This window comes from Oncorhynchus mykiss, chromosome 30 (genome assembly GCF_013265735.2).
Source record: "Oncorhynchus mykiss isolate Arlee chromosome 30, USDA_OmykA_1.1, whole genome shotgun sequence".
In the NCBI taxonomy this organism is placed as follows: domain Eukaryota; kingdom Metazoa; phylum Chordata; class Actinopteri; order Salmoniformes; family Salmonidae; genus Oncorhynchus; species Oncorhynchus mykiss.
In genome coordinates this window covers 19,895,262-19,916,811 of record NC_050570.1, presented here as the reverse complement: position 1 = coordinate 19,916,811, position 21,550 = coordinate 19,895,262, and the positions used below count along the sequence as shown (strand labels likewise).

Sequence of the window (21,550 nt, the reverse complement as noted above, 5' to 3'; positions counted from 1 at the left end):
AAAATATAGCTAGTGCATAGACATCTGAGGCCAGTAGTGTAGTGTTCAACATTCATACCCTTGTGTGAGCCCATGTTGCAGGGCGGCTGTGATGTGTTCAGGTCCAGGCAGTTCTGGTCTTTATCAGTAGAAAAGCACAGGTCCTCCTGTGGCCCAGAATGCCGTGTGAGAGGCAGGCCGCTCCTGCGTGGCTCGCTTTCGCTGCGTGACTCACGGTGCTTCCTCCCTCCCTCCCGGACCACTCCACCCAGGGCCAGAGACCCAGCCGAGGTCCCCTCACTGAAGGGGTTGTGGACAGAGTTCCAGTGCACCAGCTCCTTCTTAGGATGGGATAAGGGGAGGGAGTTTGAGTTGGGGGTCAGCCTACTACTGCTGACGATGTGGGTCAGGATTCCTGTCGCGGCAGCTAAGGCTGACTGGTGGGTGGGGCTGCCAATCATAGTGATGGCGAATGGGTCGTCAGGTGATTCTGGGGGCGGGGCACTACGGTCTCGTTTCCTGTCCCTGTCCTTGCGAGAGCAGGAGGAGGGGGTGGGAAGGGTTTTACTGTCACTGAGGGAGCTGGAGAACGGGTCGCCCTGTACCGCTATCCCCCTTCCGTCTCTGGAGGGGCGCGGGCGTGGGGGGGCCCAGGCGTCAGGGGGGGGCAGTGTCTCCTGGGTGACAGTCCTCTCGAAGGCAGCCAGGAAGGGGTCTTCAGGAGGGATGTGTTTACAGCTCCACAGGGCCGGGTCCAGCTCTGGAGGGGCTAAGGACTGGGAGAAGGCCGGGAAGCAGAGGGCTGAGGGGTCCATGTCTGGAGGGGGGCGGGAGGATCGTGGAGCAGCTGCCCAGATACTGGCAGGGTTGTCCTGGGGGTGGGGGCTACGTTCCGGGGAGGGGTCTCTAAAGACAGTGAGGAAGGGGTCTTCTGGCCTGCCCAGTCCTGCTGGTTCTTTATTCTGACTTGTCGATGGCCACGCTGCCCAACCAGCCGGCTCAGGGGAGGGGCCTAGGGGCTGATGGGAAGGTGAGTCCAGCCCTGAGTCCTCTACGTTCTCAGGAGAGGAGGAGTCAGAGGAGAAGGCAGCATCTGGAGGGAACAAGGGGAGACGATCATTCTACTACCTAAAACAGTATGTATCACACATAAGATCAGGCCTTTTTACTGACTGGAAAAGCTTCTGTCCCTGTCATCATAATACTTTAAACCGTATTTACATTCAGAAGCACCAAAGACACTCTCTGCTCTCTGTAGCTGATCTCTACCAGCAAAGCTTTTTGATTTGAAGGCCGACTCCAGAGGAGGTCCAAAGAGACTGTCCGAGCCTGACGCAGTAGAACTCAACCTAGAGAGTGGGTGAGAGACAGATGAAATGAGAAAGGGAAAGAGACAGTGAGGGAGATAATACGTTACCAGGAGCGAATAAAAAGCAAAGCCAGAGGTAATGTCAGGTGATGCAGTACTGTCATCAGATCTCCTGCTGGCTTCTTCTCCCACAGCATCTCTCCACCTCACAGCTATGTACGACAGAGAGAGGGGAGGACTGGAGTGTGACTGACATTCACTCACCTACTGGGATCTGGACTGGAGGTGGATCTGCATAGGCCATCCTGCTCTCCCTCTGCAAAAGACACATACACACACTTAGTGAAGTTTAATTTGGGACTGCTCCCTAATCAGGGAGAGATGTGATTAGCTAGAGTGCTGATGGAGGGCAGCCGTAAGGGAATACCCATTACCTTCCATAAAGATAAATACCAGCTATTAGCCTGGCTTCTCTAAGCAACATCAGCACAGCGCTTTACGCAATGGTTTTCATCAAGGCACTCATCATTAATCCAGTCTGCTCATTTCCCCCACAAATAGCCTCCTACTGTGGCATCACAGGCTGCTACTCCCTCACTAATAAACCATGTTCCAGACAGACCTGAGGCGTGACAAATAGACAGTGTGATTCAGCCAAGGTCAGCCACCTTGACGATTTATCACTGGACGGATACGCACTGTTAAGCTTATCCAGAAGCAACGCGGTAAATCACATTCACATCACTTCAGACTGGGAGTAACATTTCTATTTATTTTATTTAACTAGGCAAGTCAGTTAAGAACAAATTCTTATTTACAATGACGGCCTACCCCAGCCAAATCTTCCCCTACCCCGGACGATGCTGGGCCAATTGTGCGCCGCCCTATGAGACTCCCGATCACAGCCGGTTGTGATACAGCCTGGATTAAAGAGGCTGTATCACTAACATTAAAGGTGGAGTAATAGTATGCTATGCATGAATACCATATGAAACAAACAGTTATGACCTACCACTGATAGAATATAGGGAAATTATCAAGTACATGGTAAGGGGCAGAAACAGTGGAGAGTGTACTACTGACACTGCAGAAACAGTGGAGAGTGTACTACTGACACTGCAGAAACAGTGGAGAGAGAGGGCCTCCCGGGTGGCGCAGTGATTAAGGGCGCTGTACTGCAGCGCCAGCTGTGCCATCAGAGTCCCTGGGTTCGCGCCCAGGCTCTGTCGTAACCGGCCGCGACCGTGGGGCGACGCACAATTGGCCTAGCGTCGTCCGGGTTATGGAGGGCTTGGTCGGTAGGGGTGTCCTTGTCTCATCGCGCACCAGCGACTCCTGAGGCGGGCTGGGCGCAGTGTACGCTAACCAAGTGCACGGTGTTTCCTCCGACACATTGGTGCGGCTGGCTTCCGGGTTGGATGTGCGGTGTGTTGGGTTGTGCGGCGTGTGCGGCTTGGTTGGGTTGTGTTTCGGAGGACGCATGACTTTCAACCTTTGTCTCTCCCGAGCCCGTACGGGAGTTGTAGCGATGAGACAAGATAGTAATTACTAACAATTGGATACCACGAAATTGGTGAGAAAAAGGGGTAAAATAAAAAAAATTAAAAAAGAAACAGTGGAGAGAGAGAGTGTACTACTGACGCTGCAGAAACAGTGGAGAGAGAGAGTACTACTGACGCTGCAGAAACAGTGGAGAGAGAGAGAGAGAGTGTACTACTGACGCTGCAGAAACAGTGGAGAGAGAGAGAGTGTACTACTGACGCTGCAGAAACAGTGGGGAGAGAGAGAGTGTACTACTGACGCTGCAGAAACAGTGGAGAGAGAGAGAGTGTACTACTGACGCTGCAGAAACAGTGGAGAGAGAGAGAGTGTACTACTGACGCTGCAGAAATAGTGGAGAGAGAGAGAGTGTACTACTGACGCTGCAGAAACAGTGGAGAGAGAGAGAGTGTACTACTGACGCTGCAGAAACAGTGGAGAGAGAGAGAGTGTACTACTGACGCTGCAGAAACAGTGGAGAGAGAGAGAGTGTACTACTGACGCTGCAGAAACAGTGGAGAGAGAGAGTGTACTACTGACGCTGCAGAAACAGTGGAGAGAGAGAGAGTGTACTACTGACGCTGCAGAAACAGTGGAGAGAGAGAGAGTACTACTGACGCTGCAGAAACAGTGGAGAGAGAGAGTGTACTACTGACGCTGCAGAAACAGTGGAGAGAGAGAGAGTGTACTACTGACGCTGCAGAAACAGTGGAGAGAGAGTGTACTACTGACGCTGCAGAAACAGTGTACTACTGACGCTGCAGAAACAGTGGAGAGAGAGAGAGTACTACTGACGCTGCAGAAACAGTGGAGAGAGAGAGTGTACTACTGACGCTGCAGAGACAGTGGAGAGAGAGAGAGTGTACTACTGACGCTGCAGAAACAGTGGAGAGAGAGAGAGTACTACTGACGCTGCAGAAACAGTGGAGAGAGAGAGTGTACTACTGACGCTGCAGAAACAGTGGAGAGAGAGAGAGTGTACTACTGACGCTGCAGAAACAGTGGAGAGAGAGTGTACTACTGACGCTGCAGAAACAGTGTACTACTGACGCTGCAGAAACAGTGGAGAGAGAGAGAGTACTACTGACGCTGCAGAAACAGTGGAGAGAGAGAGTGTACTACTGACGCTGCAGAGACAGTGGAGAGAGAGAGAGAGAGTGTACTACTGACGCTGCAGAAACAGTGGAGAGAGAGAGAGAGTGTACTACTGACGCTGCAGAAACAGTGGAGAGCGAGAGAGTGTACTACTGACGCTGCAGAAACAGTGGAGAGAGAGAGAGAGTACTACTGACGCTGCAGAGACAGTGGAGAGAGAGAGAGTACTACTGACGCTGCAGAAACAGTGGAGAGAGAGAGAGTGTACTACTGACGCTGCAGAAACAGTGGAGAGAGAGAGAGTGTACTACTGACGCTGCAGAAACAGTGGAGAGAGAGAGAGTGTACTACTGACGCTGCAGAAACAGTGGAGAGAGAGAGAGTGTACTACTGACGCTGCAGAAACAGTGGAGAGAGAGAGAGTGTACTACTGACGCTGCAGAAACAGTGGAGAGAGAGAGAGTGTACTACTGACGCTGCAGAAACAGTGGAGAGAGAGAGAGTGTACTACTGACGCTGCAGAAACAGTGGAGAGAGAGAGAGTGTACTACTGACGCTGCAGAAATAGTGGAGAGAGAGAGAGTGTACTACTGACGCTGCAGAAACAGTGGAGAGAGAGAGAGTGTACTACTGACGCTGCAGAAACAGTGGAGAGAGAGAGAGTGTACTACTGACGCTGCAGAAACAGTGGAGAGAGAGAGAGTACTACTGACGCTGCAGAAACAGTGGAGAGAGAGAGTGTACTACTGACGCTGCAGAAACAGTGGAGAGAGAGAGAGTGTACTACTGACGCTGCAGAAACAGTGGAGAGAGAGAGAGTACTACTGACGCTGCAGAAACAGTGGAGAGAGAGAGTGTACTACTGACGCTGCAGAAACAGTGGAGAGAGAGAGAGTGTACTACTGACGCTGCAGAAACAGTGGAGAGAGAGTGTACTACTGACGCTGCAGAAACAGTGTACTACTGACGCTGCAGAAACAGTGGAGAGAGAGAGAGTACTACTGACGCTGCAGAAACAGTGGAGAGAGAGAGTGTACTACTGACGCTGCAGAGACAGTGGAGAGAGAGAGAGAGAGTGTACTACTGACGCTGCAGAAACAGTGGAGAGAGAGAGAGAGTGTACTACTGACGCTGCAGAAACAGTGGAGAGAGAGAGAGTGTACTACTGACGCTGCAGAAACAGTGGAGAGAGAGAGAGAGTACTACTGACGCTGCAGAGACAGTGGAGAGAGAGAGAGTACTACTGACGCTGCAGAAACAGTGGAGAGAGAGAGTGTACTACTGACGCTGCAGAAACAGTGGAGAGAGAGAGAGAGTGTACTACTGACGCTGCAGAAACAGTGGAGAGAGAGAGAGAGTGTACTACTGATGCTGCAGAAACAGTGGAGAGAGAGAGAGTGTACTACTGACGCTGCAGAAACAGTGGAGAGAGAGAGAGTGTACTACTGACGCTGCAGAAACAGTGGAGAGAGAGAGTGTACTACTGACGCTGCAGAAACAGTGGAGAGAGAGAGAGTGTACTACTGACGCTGCAGAAACAGTGGAGAGAGAGAGTGTACTACTGACGCTGCAGAAACAGTGGAGAGAGAGAGAGTACTACTGACGCTGCAGAAACCGTGGAGAGAGAGTACTACTGACGCTGCAGAAACAGTGGAGAGAGAGAGTGTACTACTGACGCTGCAGAAACAGTGGAGAGAGAGAGAGTACTACTGACGCTGCAGAAACAGTGGAGAGAGAGAGAGTACTACTGACGCTGCAGAAACAGTGGAGAGAGAGTGTACTACTGACGCTGCAGAAACAGTGGAGAGAGAGAGAGTACTACTGACGCTGCAGAAACCGTGGAGAGAGAGTGTACTACTGACGCTGCAGAAACAGTGGAGAGAGAGAGTGTACTACTGACGCTGCAGAAACCGTGGAGAGAGAGAGTGTACTACTGACGCTGCAGAAACCGTGGAGAGAGAGAGAGTGTACTACTGACGCTGCAGAAACAGTGGAGAGAGAGTGTACTACTGACGCTGCAGAGACAGTGGAGAGAGAGAGAGAGAGTGTACTACTGACGCTGCAGAAACAGTGGAGAGAGAGAGAGAGTGTACTACTGACGCTGCAGAAACCGTGGAGAGAGAGTACTACTGACGCTGCAGAAACAGTGGAGAGAGAGAGTGTACTACGGACGCTGCAGAAACAGTGGAGAGAGAGAGTGTACTACGGACGCTGCAGAAACAGTGGAGAGAGAGTGTACTACTGACGCTGCAGAAACCGTGGAGAGAGAGTGTACTACTGACGCTGCAGAAACAGTGGAGAGAGAGTGTACTACTGACGCTGCAGAAACAGTGGAGAGAGAGAGTGTACTACTGACGCTGCAGAAACAGTGGAGAGAGAGAGAGTACTACTGACGCTGCAGAAACAGTGGAGAGAGAGAGAGAGAGTGTACTACTGACGCTGCAGAAACAGTGGAGAGAGAGAGTGTACTACTGACGCTGCAGAAACAGTGGAGAGAGAGAGAGTGTACTACTGATGCTGCAGAAACAGTGGAGAGAGCGAGAGTGTACTACTTACGCTGCAGAAACAGTGGAGAGAGCGAGAGTGTACTACTGACGCTGCAGAAACAGTGGAGAGAGAGAGAGTGTACTACTGACGCTGCAGAGACAGTGGAGAGAGAGAGAGTGTACTACTGACGCTGCAGAAACAGTGGAGAGAGACAGTGCTGCAGAAACAGTGGAGAGAGAGAGAGAGAGTACTACTGACGCTGCAGAAACAGTGGAGAGAGAGAGTGTACTACTGACGCTGCAGAAACAGTGGAGAGAGAGAGTGTACTACTGACGCTGCAGAAACAGTGGAGAGAGAGAGAGTGTACTACTGACGCTGCAGAAACAGTGGAGAGAGAGAGTGTACTACTGACGCTGCAGAAACAGTGGAGAGAAAGAGAGTACTACTGACGCTGCAGAAACCGTGGAGAGAGAGTACTACTGACGCTGCAGAAACAGTGGAGAGAGAGAGTGTACTACTGACGCTGCAGAAACAGTGGAGAGAGAGTGTACTACTGACGCTGCAGAAACAGTGGAGAGAGAGAGAGTACTACTGACGCTGCAGAAACAGTGGAGAGAGAGAGAGTACTACTGACGCTGCAGAAACAGTGGAGAGAGAGTGTACTACTGACGCTGCAGAAACAGTGGAGAGAGAGAGAGTACTACTGACGCTGCAGAAACCGTGGAGAGAGAGTGTACTACTGACGCTGCAGAAACAGTGGAGAGAGAGAGTGTACTACTGACGCTGCAGAAACCGTGGAGAGAGAGAGTGTACTACTGACGCTGCAGAAACCGTGGAGAGAGAGAGAGTGTACTACTGACGCTGCAGAAACAGTGGAGAGAGAGTGTACTACTGACGCTGCAGAGACAGTGGAGAGAGAGAGAGAGAGAGAGTGTACTACTGACGCTGCAGAAACAGTGGAGAGAGAGAGAGAGTGTACTACTGACGCTGCAGAAACCGTGGAGAGAGAGTACTACTGACGCTGCAGAAACAGTGGAGAGAGAGAGTGTACTACGGACGCTGCAGAAACAGTGGAGAGAGAGTGTACTACTGACGCTGCAGAAACCGTGGAGAGAGAGTGTACTACTGACGCTGCAGAAACAGTGGAGAGAGAGTGTACTACTGACGCTGCAGAAACAGTGGAGAGAGAGAGTGTACTACTGACGCTGCAGAAACAGTGGAGAGAGAGAGAGTACTACTGACGCTGCAGAAACAGTGGAGAGAGAGAGAGAGTGTACTACTGACGCTGCAGAAACAGTGGAGAGAGAGAGAGAGAGTGTACTACTGACGCTGCAGAAACAGTGGAGAGAGAGAGAGAGTGTACTACTGATGCTGCAGAAACAGTGGAGAGAGCGAGAGTGTACTACTTACGCTGCAGAAACAGTGGAGAGAGCGAGAGTGTACTACTGACGCTGCAGAAACAGTGGAGAGAGAGAGAGTGTACTACTGACGCTGCAGAAACAGTGGAGAGAGAGAGAGTACTACTGACGCTGCAGAAACAGTGGAGAGAGAGAGAGTGTACTACTGACGCTGCAGAGACAGTGGAGAGAGAGAGAGTGTACTACTGACGCTGCAGAAACAGTGGAGAGAGAGAGAGTGTACTACTGACGCTGCAGAAACAGTGGAGAGAGAGAGTGTACTACTGACGCTGCAGAAACAGTGGAGAGAGACAGTGCTGCAGAAACAGTGGAGAGAGAGAGAGTACTACTGACGCTGCAGAAACAGTGGAGAGAGAGAGTGTACTACTGACGCTGCAGAAACAGTGGAGAGAGAGAGTGTACTACTGACGCTGCAGAAACAGTGGAGAGAGAGAGAGTACTACTGACGCTGCAGAAACCGTGGAGAGAGAGTGTACTACTGATGCTGCAGAAACAGTGGAGAGAGAGTGTACTACTGACGCTGCAGAAACCGTGGAGAGAGAGTGTACTACTGACGCTGCAGAAACAGTGGAGAGAGAGTGTACTACTGACGCTGCAGAAACCGTGGAGAGAGAGAGTGTACTACGGACGCTGCAGAAACCGTGGAGAGAGAGTACTACTGACGCTGCAGAAACAGTGGAGAGAGAGTGTACTACTGACGCTGCAGAAACCGTGGAGAGAGTGTACTACTGACGCTGCAGAGACAGTGGAGAGAGAGTGTACTACTGACGCTGCAGAAACAGTGGAGAGAGAGAGTGTACTACTGACGCTGCAGAAACAGTGGAGAGAGAGTGTACTACTGATGCTGCAGAAACAGTGGAGAGAGAGTGTACTACTGACGCTGCAGAAACAGTGGAGAGAGAGTGTACTACTGATGCTGCAGAAACAGTGGAGAGTGCTAACTACTTACCCCTGTGGGTGGCGCCCTCTCCCTCTCCCTCTGAACGTCCTGTAGTACTGCTGTTTCCTGTGGAGAGGACAAGAGGAGTCAGAGTACCACGCACACACACAGAGAAATGCGTAAAACTTACAGACAGAGACAGACAGAAACCCAGCTATTTTAAACAAGTTCTAATGGAACTTACTGGAGAGATGACGTTTGATTGACACCTGGAACGAGAGAGAGCAGAGTTGTTAATTACACTGTCTGGGGATATCTAAACAATGTAGAACATTCTGCTGTTATTGCAACAACGTGGAGAAACAATAGCAGGGAAAATAAACATGGCTTAATGAACAGATGAGCATTTCTGAGCTTCCCTTTTCATAAATCTTACACTTCTGATACCGCACCATGTGAAAATCCACAACACATTTCATCCCTAGCCTCCCCTCTGGTCCTGTACCCTCTCCTTCCCCCGTCATACCCCTCTGTTGGGGGGCAGTGTGAGTGCCCCCACGGTGGCCTTCAGCTCCTTCTCTGTAGCAGCAGAGTTGCTGCTGCTGCCCACCGGACGGATCTGGATGTGGAACTTCTTGGGCTCCTCGTCGTCAAAGTCAGAGTCGCTGGAGTAGAAGTTGTCCTCCTTGTCCTCCATCGAGCAGCGTGCGGACAGAGAGTCAAGGAAAAGTGACCTGACGGAGGGTGGACAGTGGACTGACTAAAATGGACGGGGAAGAGCCTTATGCCTTGGACAACTTTGGGAGTGTCAGGGTTTCCTTTGTCCAGCCTCATTCACTGATAATGGACTGGAGCTGGACTAGGGACAGAGAGAGCATTTCAGTCTATTTAAATGTCTCTCAGGGGGCAGGGAGACTTAATGTTCTACTCATCTCATAAGAGACCGTCTAGACTGCTTTATAAAGATAGAATACTCACTTACACAGTGGCAGGAAGCCTGGTTTTCATTATGAAGATAAAGAGGTCTGTCCAAGGGAATTTTTACTACAATACAATAGAGACAGCCTCTCGTCTGATAGTCAGTGTTACTGCAAAGGATATCATTCTGATTGACGTCTGCTCGGATTACAAACCCCTCCTCATCCACCTCTAGGGGAGAGTTCTGTGTGCAGAATACAGAATACCCATGTTGGATACAAACAGAAATACTTTCTCCTAGTGTTTGATAAGCTTAAAGTGCCATAACAACCCTTCACCCTGTGAAGTTGTCATCAGGAGATCACTTTAGGATCAGTGTGAAAACTAGAACCTGGATAAATGGAGGATCTCAGTTTGCTGGTCTGCTTCATGTGAGGAGTTTGAAATGATGTATACTTTTACCTTTGATACTTAAGTATATTTAAAACCAAATACTTTTACTCAAGTAGTATTTTACTGTATTTTTACTTGAGTCATTTTCTATTAAGGTATCTTTACTTTTACTCAAGTATGACAATTGGGGACTTTTTCCACCACTGGTCAAAATAATAAAAATAGACAACCAAACACTGCCAGACACACCATTGTCACACATGATTACTCATACACACGCACAGACTGTACAGACACACACACAGACTGTACAGACACACGCACAGACTGTACAGACACACAAACTGTACAGACACACACACAGACTGTACAGACACACACACTGTACAGACACACACACACACACACAAACAAACTGTACAGACACACACAGACTGTACAGACACAAACACACAGACTGTACAGACACACACAGCATTGATGTGTGTGTACAGTACGTTGGCGGCGGGGCACAGTGATATGCTGTTTAATTCACCACCAGGGATGTACAACTGATAATGGAAGAACGGCCATTGATTTGATGGTTTTTGAGCCACTGTGAATTAGCATATACTCACTGGTGTCTCCGTCACAGCTGAATCCCTGCAAAAAGAAACAAAGATGAATTTGGCTAAGTGACAAGATAGTATCACAGATTAATTTGGCTAAGTGACAAGATAGTATCACAGATGAATTTGGCTAAGTGACAAGATAGTATCACAGATGAATTTGGCTAAGTGACAAGATAGTATCACAGATGAATTTGGCTAAGTGACAAGATAGTATCACAGATGAACTTGGCTAAGTGACAAGATAGTATCACAGATGAATTTGGCTAAGTGACAAGATAGTATCACAGATGAATTTGGCTAAGTGACAAGATAGTATCACAGATGAATTTGGCTAAGTGACAAGATAGTATCACAGATGGAGCTGACAAAAGAAAGTGAGGGTAATTGGGATTTATCATCTGCGTGTGCGTGACGACATCGCTCCAGTCATTTCCATTTATCTCGGCTTCTTGGTAGCTGGGTTTCTGTCTCGGTCTGTGTTGTACACACACATGTCTGTGTGTGTGTGTGTGCGCGCATGCTCACGTTGAGTCTGGCTCTTTGTCCCTCTTGCCCAGTCCAGGAATCCTGAAGGCTTTTCCTCGACTCTTCTTACTCCCCTCCGGTACTAAAGCTGTCATGTACTCTTCAAACCCCACCAGGGCTGCCACATATAGGGACACACCACAGTGAGGACAAATCGGACACACACTCAGGCGTACACATGCTGGGATCAAACCATCTGTTTATGCTGTTTGTGTGGTGTACCTGGTTTGTCTTTGCCTGTGCCCTTCTGCTCTGCAAACCTCTGGATGAGGTTATCTATGCCGATGTTCTCCACGTTCTGTTTGAACTCCTCATGGACCTGAACAGAGGAGAGAGGGGCTCGTTGCAGTCAGAGAAGAGATAGGGGTTTGGACTGGAGAGTTTGTTGTGGATGTGCTCGGTGTGTGGAGTTTGACTGTGGTTCAGTTTGAGTTTAGAAGGAGACAACCCCTCAAAGAGGTCAGTTAAATCCCTCCAGACAGGCTCTCCTGGCCTGGGTCAGTGTCTGGGTGACCTACCTGTCCCACCTGGACATGGGTGTCCTCTATGGAGTGGGAGTATCCCTTGATAAGCTGTTTCATCTGCCTCAGGTGTGCCTCCTCGATGTCCTGGAACTTCTGTACAGAGGACAGGAACACAAAAGTGTTCAGACACCAAGATGGGTCCTAATTACAGCAAACTACCCCAAAGCACAACAAAATGCTACTCAAGCTACCCCAAAGCACAACAAAATGCTACTCAAGCTACCCCAAAGCACAACAAAATGCTACTCAAAATACAACAAAATTCTACTCAAAAAACCCACAAAACACTGCCGCAAACTACCGCAAAGCACAACAAAATGCTACTCAAGCTACCCCAAAGCACAACAAAATTCTACTCAAAATACCCACAAAACACTGGCGCAAACTACCGCAAAGCACAACAAGATACTACTCAAAATACCCACAAAACACTGGCGCAAACTACCGCAAAGCACAACAAAATGCTACTCAAACCACCCACAAAAGACTGGCGCAAACTACCGCAAAGCACAACAAAATGCTACTCAAAATACCCACAAAACACTAGCGCAAACTACCGCAAAGCACAACAAAATGCTACTCAAAATACCCACAAAACACTGGCGCAAACTACCGCAAAGCACAACAAAATGCTATTAAAAATACCCCAAAGCACAACAAAATGCTACTCAAAATACCCACAAAACACTGGCGCAAACTACCGCAAAGCACAACAAAATGCTACTAAAAATACCCCAAAGCACAACAAAATGCTACTCAAAATACCCACAAATCACTGGCGCAAACTACCGCAAAGCACACCAAAATGCTACTAAAAATACGGCTAAGCACAACAAAATGCTACTCAAAATACCCACAAAAGACTGGCGCAAACTACCGCAAAGCACACCAAAATGCAATTAAAAATACGGCTAAGCACAACAAAATGCTACTCAAACCACCCACAAAAGACTGGCGCAAACTACCGCAAAGCACAACAAAATGCTACTCAAAATACCCACAAAACACTGGCGCAAACTACCGCAAAGCACAACAAAATGCTACTCAAACCACCCACAAAAGACTGGCGCAAACTACCGCAAAGCACAACAAAATGCTACTCAAAATACCCACAAAACACTGGCGCAAACTACCGCAAAGCAAAACAAAATGCTACTAAAAATACCCCAAAGCACAACAAAATGCTACTCAAAATACCCACAAAACACTGGCGCAAACTACCGCAAAGCACAACAAAATGCTACTCAAACCACCCACAAAAGACTAGCGCAAACTACCGCAAAGCACAACAAAATGCTACTCAAAATTCCCACAAAACACTAGCGCAAACTACCGCAAAGCACACCAAAATGCTACTAAAAATACCACAAAGCACACCAAAATGCTACTAAAAATACCACAAAGCACAACAAAATGCTACTCAAGATACCCACAAAACACTGGCGCAAGCTACCGCAAAGCACAACAAAATGCTACTCAAACCACCCACAAAAGACTGGCGCAAACTACCGCAAAGCACACCAAAATGCTACTAAAAATACCGCAAAGCACAACAAAATGCTACTCAAAATACCAACAAAACACTGGCGCAAACTACCGCAAAGCACAACAAAATGCTACTCAAAATTCCCACAAAACACTAGCGCAAACTACCGCAAAGCACAACAAAATGCTACTCAAAATACCCACAAAACACTGGCGCAAACTGCCGCAAAGCACAACAAAATGCTACTCAAAATACCCACAAAACACTGGCGCAAGCTACCGCAAAGCACAACAAAATGCTACTCAAACCACCCACAAAAGACTGGCGCAAACTACCGCAAAGCACACCAAAATGCTACTAAAAATACCGCTAAGCACAACAAAATGCTACTCAAAATACCCACAAAACACTGGCGCAAACTACCGCAAAGCACAACAAAATGCTACTCAAAATTCCCACAAAACACTAGCGCAAACTAACGCAAAGCACAACAAAATGCTACTCAAAATACCCACAAAACACTGGCGCAAACTACCGCAAAGCACACCAAAATGCTACTAAAAATACCGCAAAGCACAACAAAATGCTACTCAAAATACCCACAAAACACTGGCGCAAACTACCGCAAAGCACAACAAAATGCTACTCAAACCACCCACAAAAGACTGGCGCAAACTACCGCAAAGCACAACAAAATGCTATTAAAAATACCCCAAAGCACAACAAAATGCTACTCAAAATACCCACAAAACACTGGCGCAAACTACCGCAAAGCACAACAAAATGCTACTCAAAATACCCACAAAACACTGGCGCAAACTACCGCAAAGCACAACAAAATGCTACTCAAAATACCCCAAAGCACAACAAAATGCTACTCAAAATACCCACAAAACACTGCCGCAAACTACCGCAAAGTGCAGTTAAGTGGTAAGAAATAAACCAAAAGAACCCAAAGTCAAAGACCAGAGGCAACTGTACAGGAAGAGAACCAGGTACAGACCAGAGGCAACTGTACAGGAAGAGAACCAGGTACAGACCAGAGCAGTGGAGTATAATAGAGGTCCCATCCAAGGTAATAACCAGGTACTAATCACAACACTGCAAGTGGGCTAGAGTAATAGCTTGAAAGAACAGGTCATTTCACCCATCATGCTCTGGGCTGTAGTCTTCATGAAATCCCCCGAGCTCTCTCCTCCTCACTCATTATCAGGGACAGATCTTCCATTAGCTATTAACAGGTAATTGGTCACCAGGATTTGTTGAGGGTTTCCTTGGAAACTGTGCAGGTAGCCATGGAGACGTGTTCATTGTGAACAAAAACGGTTTGTTAACTTAAGGGAACCCCAGGATTGAGTGTGTCTAAGTAACCCGCCCCAGGCCCAGTGGACCGACTGACCTGGGCTGATTCGCTCATCTTCTGCTCGAAGTCTCCTCCCACGCGGTTATACTTCTCTATACACACAGCAAACGACTCTGCAGATTTCTTAGACTTCATCTCCGCCTAGTGAGAGAGAGGGGATGATTATAGACTTTCTCCTAGTGAGAGAGAGGGGATGATTATAGACTTCCTCCTAGTGAGAGAGAGGGGATGATTATAGACTTCCTCCTAGTGAGAGAGAGGGGATGATTATAGACTTCCTCCTAGTGAGAGAGAGGGGATGATTATAGACTTTCTCCTAGTGAGAGAGAGGGGATGATTATAGACTTCCTCCTAGTGAGAGAGAGGGGATGATTATAGACTTCCTCCTAGTGAGAGAGAGGGGATGATTATAGACTTCCTCCTAGTGAGAGAGAGGGGAGGATTATAGACTTCCTCCTAGTGAGAGAGAGGGGAGGATTATAGACTTCCTCCTAGTGAGAGAGAGGGGAGGATTATAGACTTCCTCCTAGTGAGAGAGAGGGGAGGATTATAGACTTCCTCCTAGTGAGAGAGAGGGGAGGATTATAGACTTCCTCCTAGTGAGAGAGAGGGGAGGATTATAGACTTCCTCCTAGTGAGAGAGAGGGGAGGATTATAGACTTCCTCCTAGTGAGAGAGAGGGGAGGATTATAGACTTCCTCCTAGTGAGAGAGAGAGGGGATGATTATAGACTTCCTCCTAGTGAGAGAGAGGGGATGATTATAGACTTCCTCCTAGTGAGAGAGAGGGGAGGATTATAGACTTCCTCCTAGTGAGAGAGAGGGGATGATTATAGACTTCCTCCTAGTGAGAGAGAGGGGAGGATTATAGACTTCCTCCTAGTGAGAGAGGGGATGATTATAGACTTCCGCCTAGTGAGAGAGAGGGGAGGATTATAGACTTTCTCCTAGTGAGAGAGAGGGGAGGATTATAGACTTCCTCCTAGTGAGAGAGAGGGGAGGATTATAGACTTCCTCCTAGTGAGAGAGAGGGGATGATTATAGACTTCCTCCTAGTGAGAGAGAGGGGATGATTATAGACTTCCTCCTAGTGAGAGAGAGGGGAGGATTATAGACTTCCTCCTAGTGAGAGAGAGGGGATGATTATAGACTTCCTCCTAGTGAGAGAGAGGGGAGGATTATAGACTTCCTCCTAGTGAGAGAGAGGGGAGGATTATAGACTTCCTCCTAGTGAGAGAGAGGGGAGGATTATAGAATTCCTCCTAGTGAGAGAGAGGGGATGATTATAGACTTCCTCCTAGTGAGAGAGAGGGGATGATAATAGACTTCCTCCTAGTGAGAGAGAGGGGATGATTATAGACTTCCTCCTAGTGAGAGAGAGGGGATGATTATAGACTTCCTCCTAGTGAGAGAGAAGGGATGATTATAGACTTCCTCCTAGTGAGAGAGAGGGGATGATTATAGACTTCCTCCTAGTGAGAGAGAGAGGGGATGATTATAGACTTCCTCCTAGTGAGAGAGAGAGGGGATGATTATAGACTTCCTCCTAGTGAGAGAGAGGGGATGATTATAGACTTCCTCCAGCCATTACTGGAACCTTTATTCATCCTGGTGAGTCATCATTGAGAACATATGATCTGCTATAATAATCACAACCTTGTTCAACTGTCTATCTTAGTCAGTGTACTTTCAGCAACTACTCATTAACACCTGTGCTCATATAACAGTTTATACAGCTATACTGTATTATACGGAATGTGTTCATTGATGCCTAGTGACAGACCTTCTCCAGTTCTTTCTGGGGAGCTCCCTCTTTCCTCAGTCGGTCCAGCTCAATACACTTAGCGTGGTATCCCTCCCTGAACTTCTGGAGGTGACCACTCTGCACCTGGACGGCCTGAACAGCGTCCAGGGTCCCCACCTGCTCCTCCTTGGTCTGTGAGAAACACACCATGCACATATTATTAACATTTTCATTATATATTTAAGCCATAATGCCTGAGGGGGTGTGGTATAGGGCCAATATACCACAGCTAAGGGCAGTTCTTATGCACAACGTGGAGTGCCTGGACACAGCCCTTAGCCGTGGTATATTGGCCATATATCACAAACCCCCGAGGCGCCTTACTGCTATTATAAACTGGTTACCCACATAATTAGAGCAGAAACATTTTTATGTTCTCTCATACCCGTTATATACGGTCTGATATACCATGGCTTTCAGCCAATCAGCATTCAGGGCTCAAACCACCCAGTTTATAATATAATATAATGAATGATGTGGGGGATAGAGGGGTCGTGATCATAGAAAGATATGGTGAGAAATGTTACCTTGCGGTGAACTTTGACCTGCTCGTCACCATACTTGTTGATGTCCCGGATGAGGTCATTCATCTTACGCATCAGCTCCAGGTGGCAGAGGGCCAGCTTGTCTGATGACACCCGGAACAAGTCCCACATAGGAGCAAACGTCCTGTGAGACATAGAGCAATATGTCACCTACAGTACAAGGTCCTAACACCAACATCGTGTTTTTTTTTATCTAATAATCACATACATTAACAGATGCAATTTCATACATTTTGTTTGAACGGTAATATGACATTAAAGTTCAATCTTTATGGTGCATTTCTAGAGTTAAACAAACCACAGACCCCGGCCTGCTACGACCCGGGTAAACCACAGACCCCGGCCTGCTACGACCCGGGTAAACCACAGACCCCGGCCGGCTACGACCCGGGTAAACCACAGACCCCGGCCGGCTACGACCCGGGTAAACCACAGACCCCGGCCTGCTACGACCCGGGTAAACCACAGACCCCGGCCTGCTACGACCCGGTAAACCACAGACCCCGGCCTGCTACGACCCGGTAAACCATAGACCCGGCCTGCTACGACCCGGTAAACCATAGACCCCGGTCTGCTACGACCCAGTAAACCATAGACCCCGGCCTGCTACGACCCAGTAAAACATAGACCCCGGCCTGCTACCACCCAGTAAACCATAGACCCCGGCCTGCTACCACCCAGTAAACCATAGACCCTGGCCAAGAGAATCAAACCCTACAGACAAACTCCTGTAAATCCTCTAGGCACCCTGAAACAGTTGATTGCATTTTAAACTGAGATGTTGATGTCAAGAGTTTTCTAATATACTCACCCTAGTGGGCTTCCATTGCTTGCCATTTTGGCCAGTTTGCTCATGGACTTGGAGTAGGTCTCCTCGATGGCAGCCCTGAGAACCACAGATTGAGCCCGTGGCTGGTAAGTAACAAACCAGGCAGAGTGATGGTCTATGCAGTCTCAGCATTGGAAATCCTGCATCCAACTACAGATAAATCTAAACTCGTCCCCTTCCGGCTCACACAAAACAACTGCATATTTTACTAGCATAATGTCATATTATCATGTACAGAGCAGAATAAAGCACAAACCTAAAGGCATAAACAACCAGGCAAAGGAAAAATAAATATTTAGCTTCAATACTCTGTAAATGTTGCCCTGACCCAAATGTAAATAATAAAATGGCCTCATTTCTGCAGGAGGAACATACAACTTTAATACCCATCTGTAGCACCCACGGAGAAGAAAGTAGATCAGTATACCTGGGGGGTAACAACCCACTCTCACTCTGACAAGGAACGAGCAATGTAATAAACAAACAAATCAGTGCAGTTTCACAGGCCTCCGGCAACAGACACAGCTCTTTATGGAGAACAAGTACACCTTGAAGAGGGGTAGCGAGGCCCTACAAAGGGTTAGAATACATGACATTAAACTTTTAGATACATTGAACATCCAGATTGAGAAAGAGCTCCTCTGCACTGAGCGTGGGGAATCAATCAGCTCAATGGGTTGGTCTGTCTGTCATGAGGGACATCTTCCCTGCAATGTCTTGTTTAATTTCCTGACTGACACTTTGTTCTCTCCAAGTAGATAACTGAATTTCCTCCCTTCTGTGGGGAATGTGCAGTGGTTCGGATCTTATGAAGTCAAGACTATGACATTGGTCTGACAGTGCAGGTTGTGGTCTTCCCCTCTGGGGAGAAAAGCCCTGTAAGGCCAGGCTTAAATACTACAATGAGTGTTCAACTTTCAGCTAATTGACTCATTAACAGACTGAATAAAGACAGGCGACTTCTGGGAAAACAATCCAGGAGGATTATTCAGACTGACATGTTACCGGAGCTGAGTGCCCAGATAACAGGCAAAAACACAGCTACTGCAAGTGTGTGTGTATATTTGTATAGTAAGACAGGGAGCTCCTTGTCTTGAGGGCCGTGTCTTGTATTGCGTGAGAGTGTGTGTCTCTCTCTTAACACTCCCATGTGCTGGCCTGAGTTCAAATGCAGCCCAGTTATGTGGATTAGAAGGCAGGGGAGACTGATGGAGCCGTTCCTCTGCACTAAGACATGACTATGAAAGGAAGCGACAAGGCCCTGTAGCCAGTATTGGAATCAGTCTTTTTAAAAAGGCAAACTTCAAAACATTTATGAGCGTTTAGAAAAATGACTTTTTCAAAATGGATGGATGAGTTGAAAACCAAACTGATTAAGAAACATCACTCCCACGTTACTCATGTACCACCTCTCCGGAACATCCCAGCCCAAACAACACCTCACCTCTCACGGACAAACTCTGCCAGCTCCTTGGTAGCAATCTGGCCATGCTTCATGTTGTGGTACAGCAAGTCAAAACCTGCATTCTTCTCCCCCTGCAAAAAGCACAGACAACACCTTGGTGAGCCACAGAATTAGATTGTACTGCATCTCTAAGGGATTTATAGATTCCTCAACATGAAAGATGTGACAAATAGCAGGCGATGGCAGACAAACCTACGACCTCAGGAAATACATGTCTTTCTTATTTAAATTCACTCAACACTTCTGTTACTTATTCATTGAGGACCCTTGGAGCATAGTAGCATTGAACACAAATGAACAGAAACAAAATAAAATACTGTTTTCTTTCATCATGACCTTTAAAATATTGTGGATGTTTCTCTTGTTGTTAAGCAACCAGAACCAAGGTTGACACACGGTTGGAGAAAACAGACATGCCTTTATCTCTCCAACAGAATTATGCCTGGGAGCTGGTGATGACATAAACACAACTCATGTTGTTTTCTTCCATGACCTTTAATACTGTGGCTGTCTTCTTGTTTCGCTCAGTGGGGAACCACAAGCAATCATGACACTGGTTTAAGGAAACAGAAATACATTTTTCATAGACAGGCCGACTGCAAGCCGAGTTGTTCTTCAGAAAGTCATTTTCATTGGCCGAAGTAGTCTTTCCACAGGGTCCATGCAAATTTCAGATCTATTGTTCTATAGCATTAAATCAGAATTTGCATTGACCCAAAGTGTGCAGAAGCTTTCTCCTTTTGTCTTCCTGTACCTTAGCAGCCTTGTGCAGATTTCATCAAGACTGGCACAGGGAGGCAATGTGAACTAGAAGTTTAAATCAGGATTCCCTTCCTACAGACAATACTAAAAAAATACAACAACAACAAAAGAGTTATCACATAACAGCAGAGTTAACAGAGGCAGCGTTAAAAATAGCCTGTTCCTTGAAGCCCCCACTTTGATGTCAACAGCGGGGCCGTTGTGTAGGCTGTCCTGACAGGCAGGCGGCTGCACCTCAACACTAGAAATACCCTGCTAGAGAGACACGCTTTTAGTAGCAGGGGAATGGCTGGAATGCCAAGGTTCCCAGAGAGAAGCTAGGAGTAGGCCAACACCACAGTTACAGACACCACACAGACAAACACCACAAAACCACAGTTACAGACACCACAGTTACAGACACCACACACACAAACACCACAAAACCACAGTTACAGACACCACACACACAAACACCACAAAACCACAGTTACAGACACCACAACACCACAGTTACAGACACCACACACACAAACACCACAAAACCACAGTTACAGACACCACAGTTACAGACACCACACACACAAACACCACAAAACCACAGTTACAGACACCACACACACAAACACCACAAAACCACAGTTACAGACACCACAGTTACAGACACCACAACACCACAGTTACAGACACCACAACACCACAGTTACAGACACCACAGTTACAGACACCACAACACCACAGTTACAGACACCAGTTACAGACACCACAGTTACAGACACCACAACACCACAGTTACAGACACCAGTTACATACACCACAGTTAGACACCAGTTAGACACCACAGTTACAGACACCACAACACCACAGTTACAGACACCACAACACCACAGTTACAGACACCACAGTTACAGACACCACAACACCACAGTTACAGACACCAGTTACAGACACCACAGTTACAGACACCACAGTTACAGACACACAGACAAACACAATCGTTGCTTTGAGACGTGGGTCTACTCAGGCAGGAGAGTGGTGATGGGCTGATGGCCTCAGTAGGGGTCAAAGGATTTGGATTCAAATCCAGGGTTAAAAGTAAGGCGGTACGGTCTGGTACGCCGTCCCAGCAAAATAAATAGTGGAGGTATACGGTACCGGTAAAATATGAGCCTATGACAATAATTAATAAAAAATGTCAAGAAAACGGTGGGCTGTTACACTAGTATTTATCATTACCGCATGTCAGAGGCATGAAAAACAGGAGGTATAACTCCAAAATGTGATGTGGTTTGGAATTATTTATACTTTTACTTTTGATACTTAAGTATATTTTAGCAATTACATTTACTTTTAATACCAAAGTATATTTACAACCAAATACATTTAGACTTTTACTCAAGTAGTATTTTATAAGGGTACTTTTTCCACCACTGCATGCAGTACACTAGTTAATGCAGAGATTTTAATTCACATGTGACTCTCCAATACCTTTCCTTCTCTATGGAAGTGAAATTATGCCATAGTCTTTGTCCATCCCTCTCTCCCATCTGCACCCAGAGGAAGGTGACCTGCCCTGCTCAGCCCTGAACACAAAGCAGGTATATAGTTCCCTTCACTATGCTAACCTCTCTGACTAGGTG

General features: G+C 47.4%; 1 protein-coding gene across 6 annotated transcripts in view; it reads right to left on the bottom strand.

Annotated features, from left to right (window-relative positions):
- Positions 1-21,550, bottom strand: part of LOC110521501 (F-BAR domain only protein 1) — a 46,519-nt gene that overhangs the window by 3,746 nt on the left and 21,223 nt on the right. For 4 of the 6 annotated variants that reach the window (XM_021599093.2, XM_036968413.1, XM_036968416.1 and 1 more), the window contains exons 3-18: positions 19,149-19,240; positions 17,687-17,761; positions 16,858-16,999; positions 16,310-16,462; positions 14,564-14,668; positions 11,673-11,771; positions 11,377-11,473; positions 11,155-11,272; positions 10,636-10,660; positions 9,809-9,869; positions 9,234-9,412; positions 8,952-8,976; positions 8,777-8,833; positions 1,553-1,604; positions 1,201-1,328; positions 59-1,072 (exon numbers count right to left, since the gene is read on the bottom strand). In XM_021599093.2, the coding sequence (XP_021454768.1) occupies positions 59-1,072; positions 1,201-1,328; positions 1,553-1,604; positions 8,777-8,833; positions 8,952-8,976; positions 9,234-9,412; positions 9,809-9,869; positions 10,636-10,660; positions 11,155-11,272; positions 11,377-11,473; positions 11,673-11,771; positions 14,564-14,668; positions 16,310-16,462; positions 16,858-16,999; positions 17,687-17,761; positions 19,149-19,240 (2,422 nt within the window). The remainder of the gene's footprint in view (positions 1-58; positions 1,073-1,200; positions 1,329-1,552; positions 1,605-8,776; positions 8,834-8,951; positions 8,977-9,233; positions 9,413-9,808; positions 9,870-10,635; positions 10,661-11,154; positions 11,273-11,376; positions 11,474-11,672; positions 11,772-14,563; positions 14,669-16,309; positions 16,463-16,857; positions 17,000-17,686; positions 17,762-19,148; positions 19,241-21,550) is intronic. The other 2 variants (XM_036968415.1, XM_036968417.1) reach the window with 2 other exon arrangements.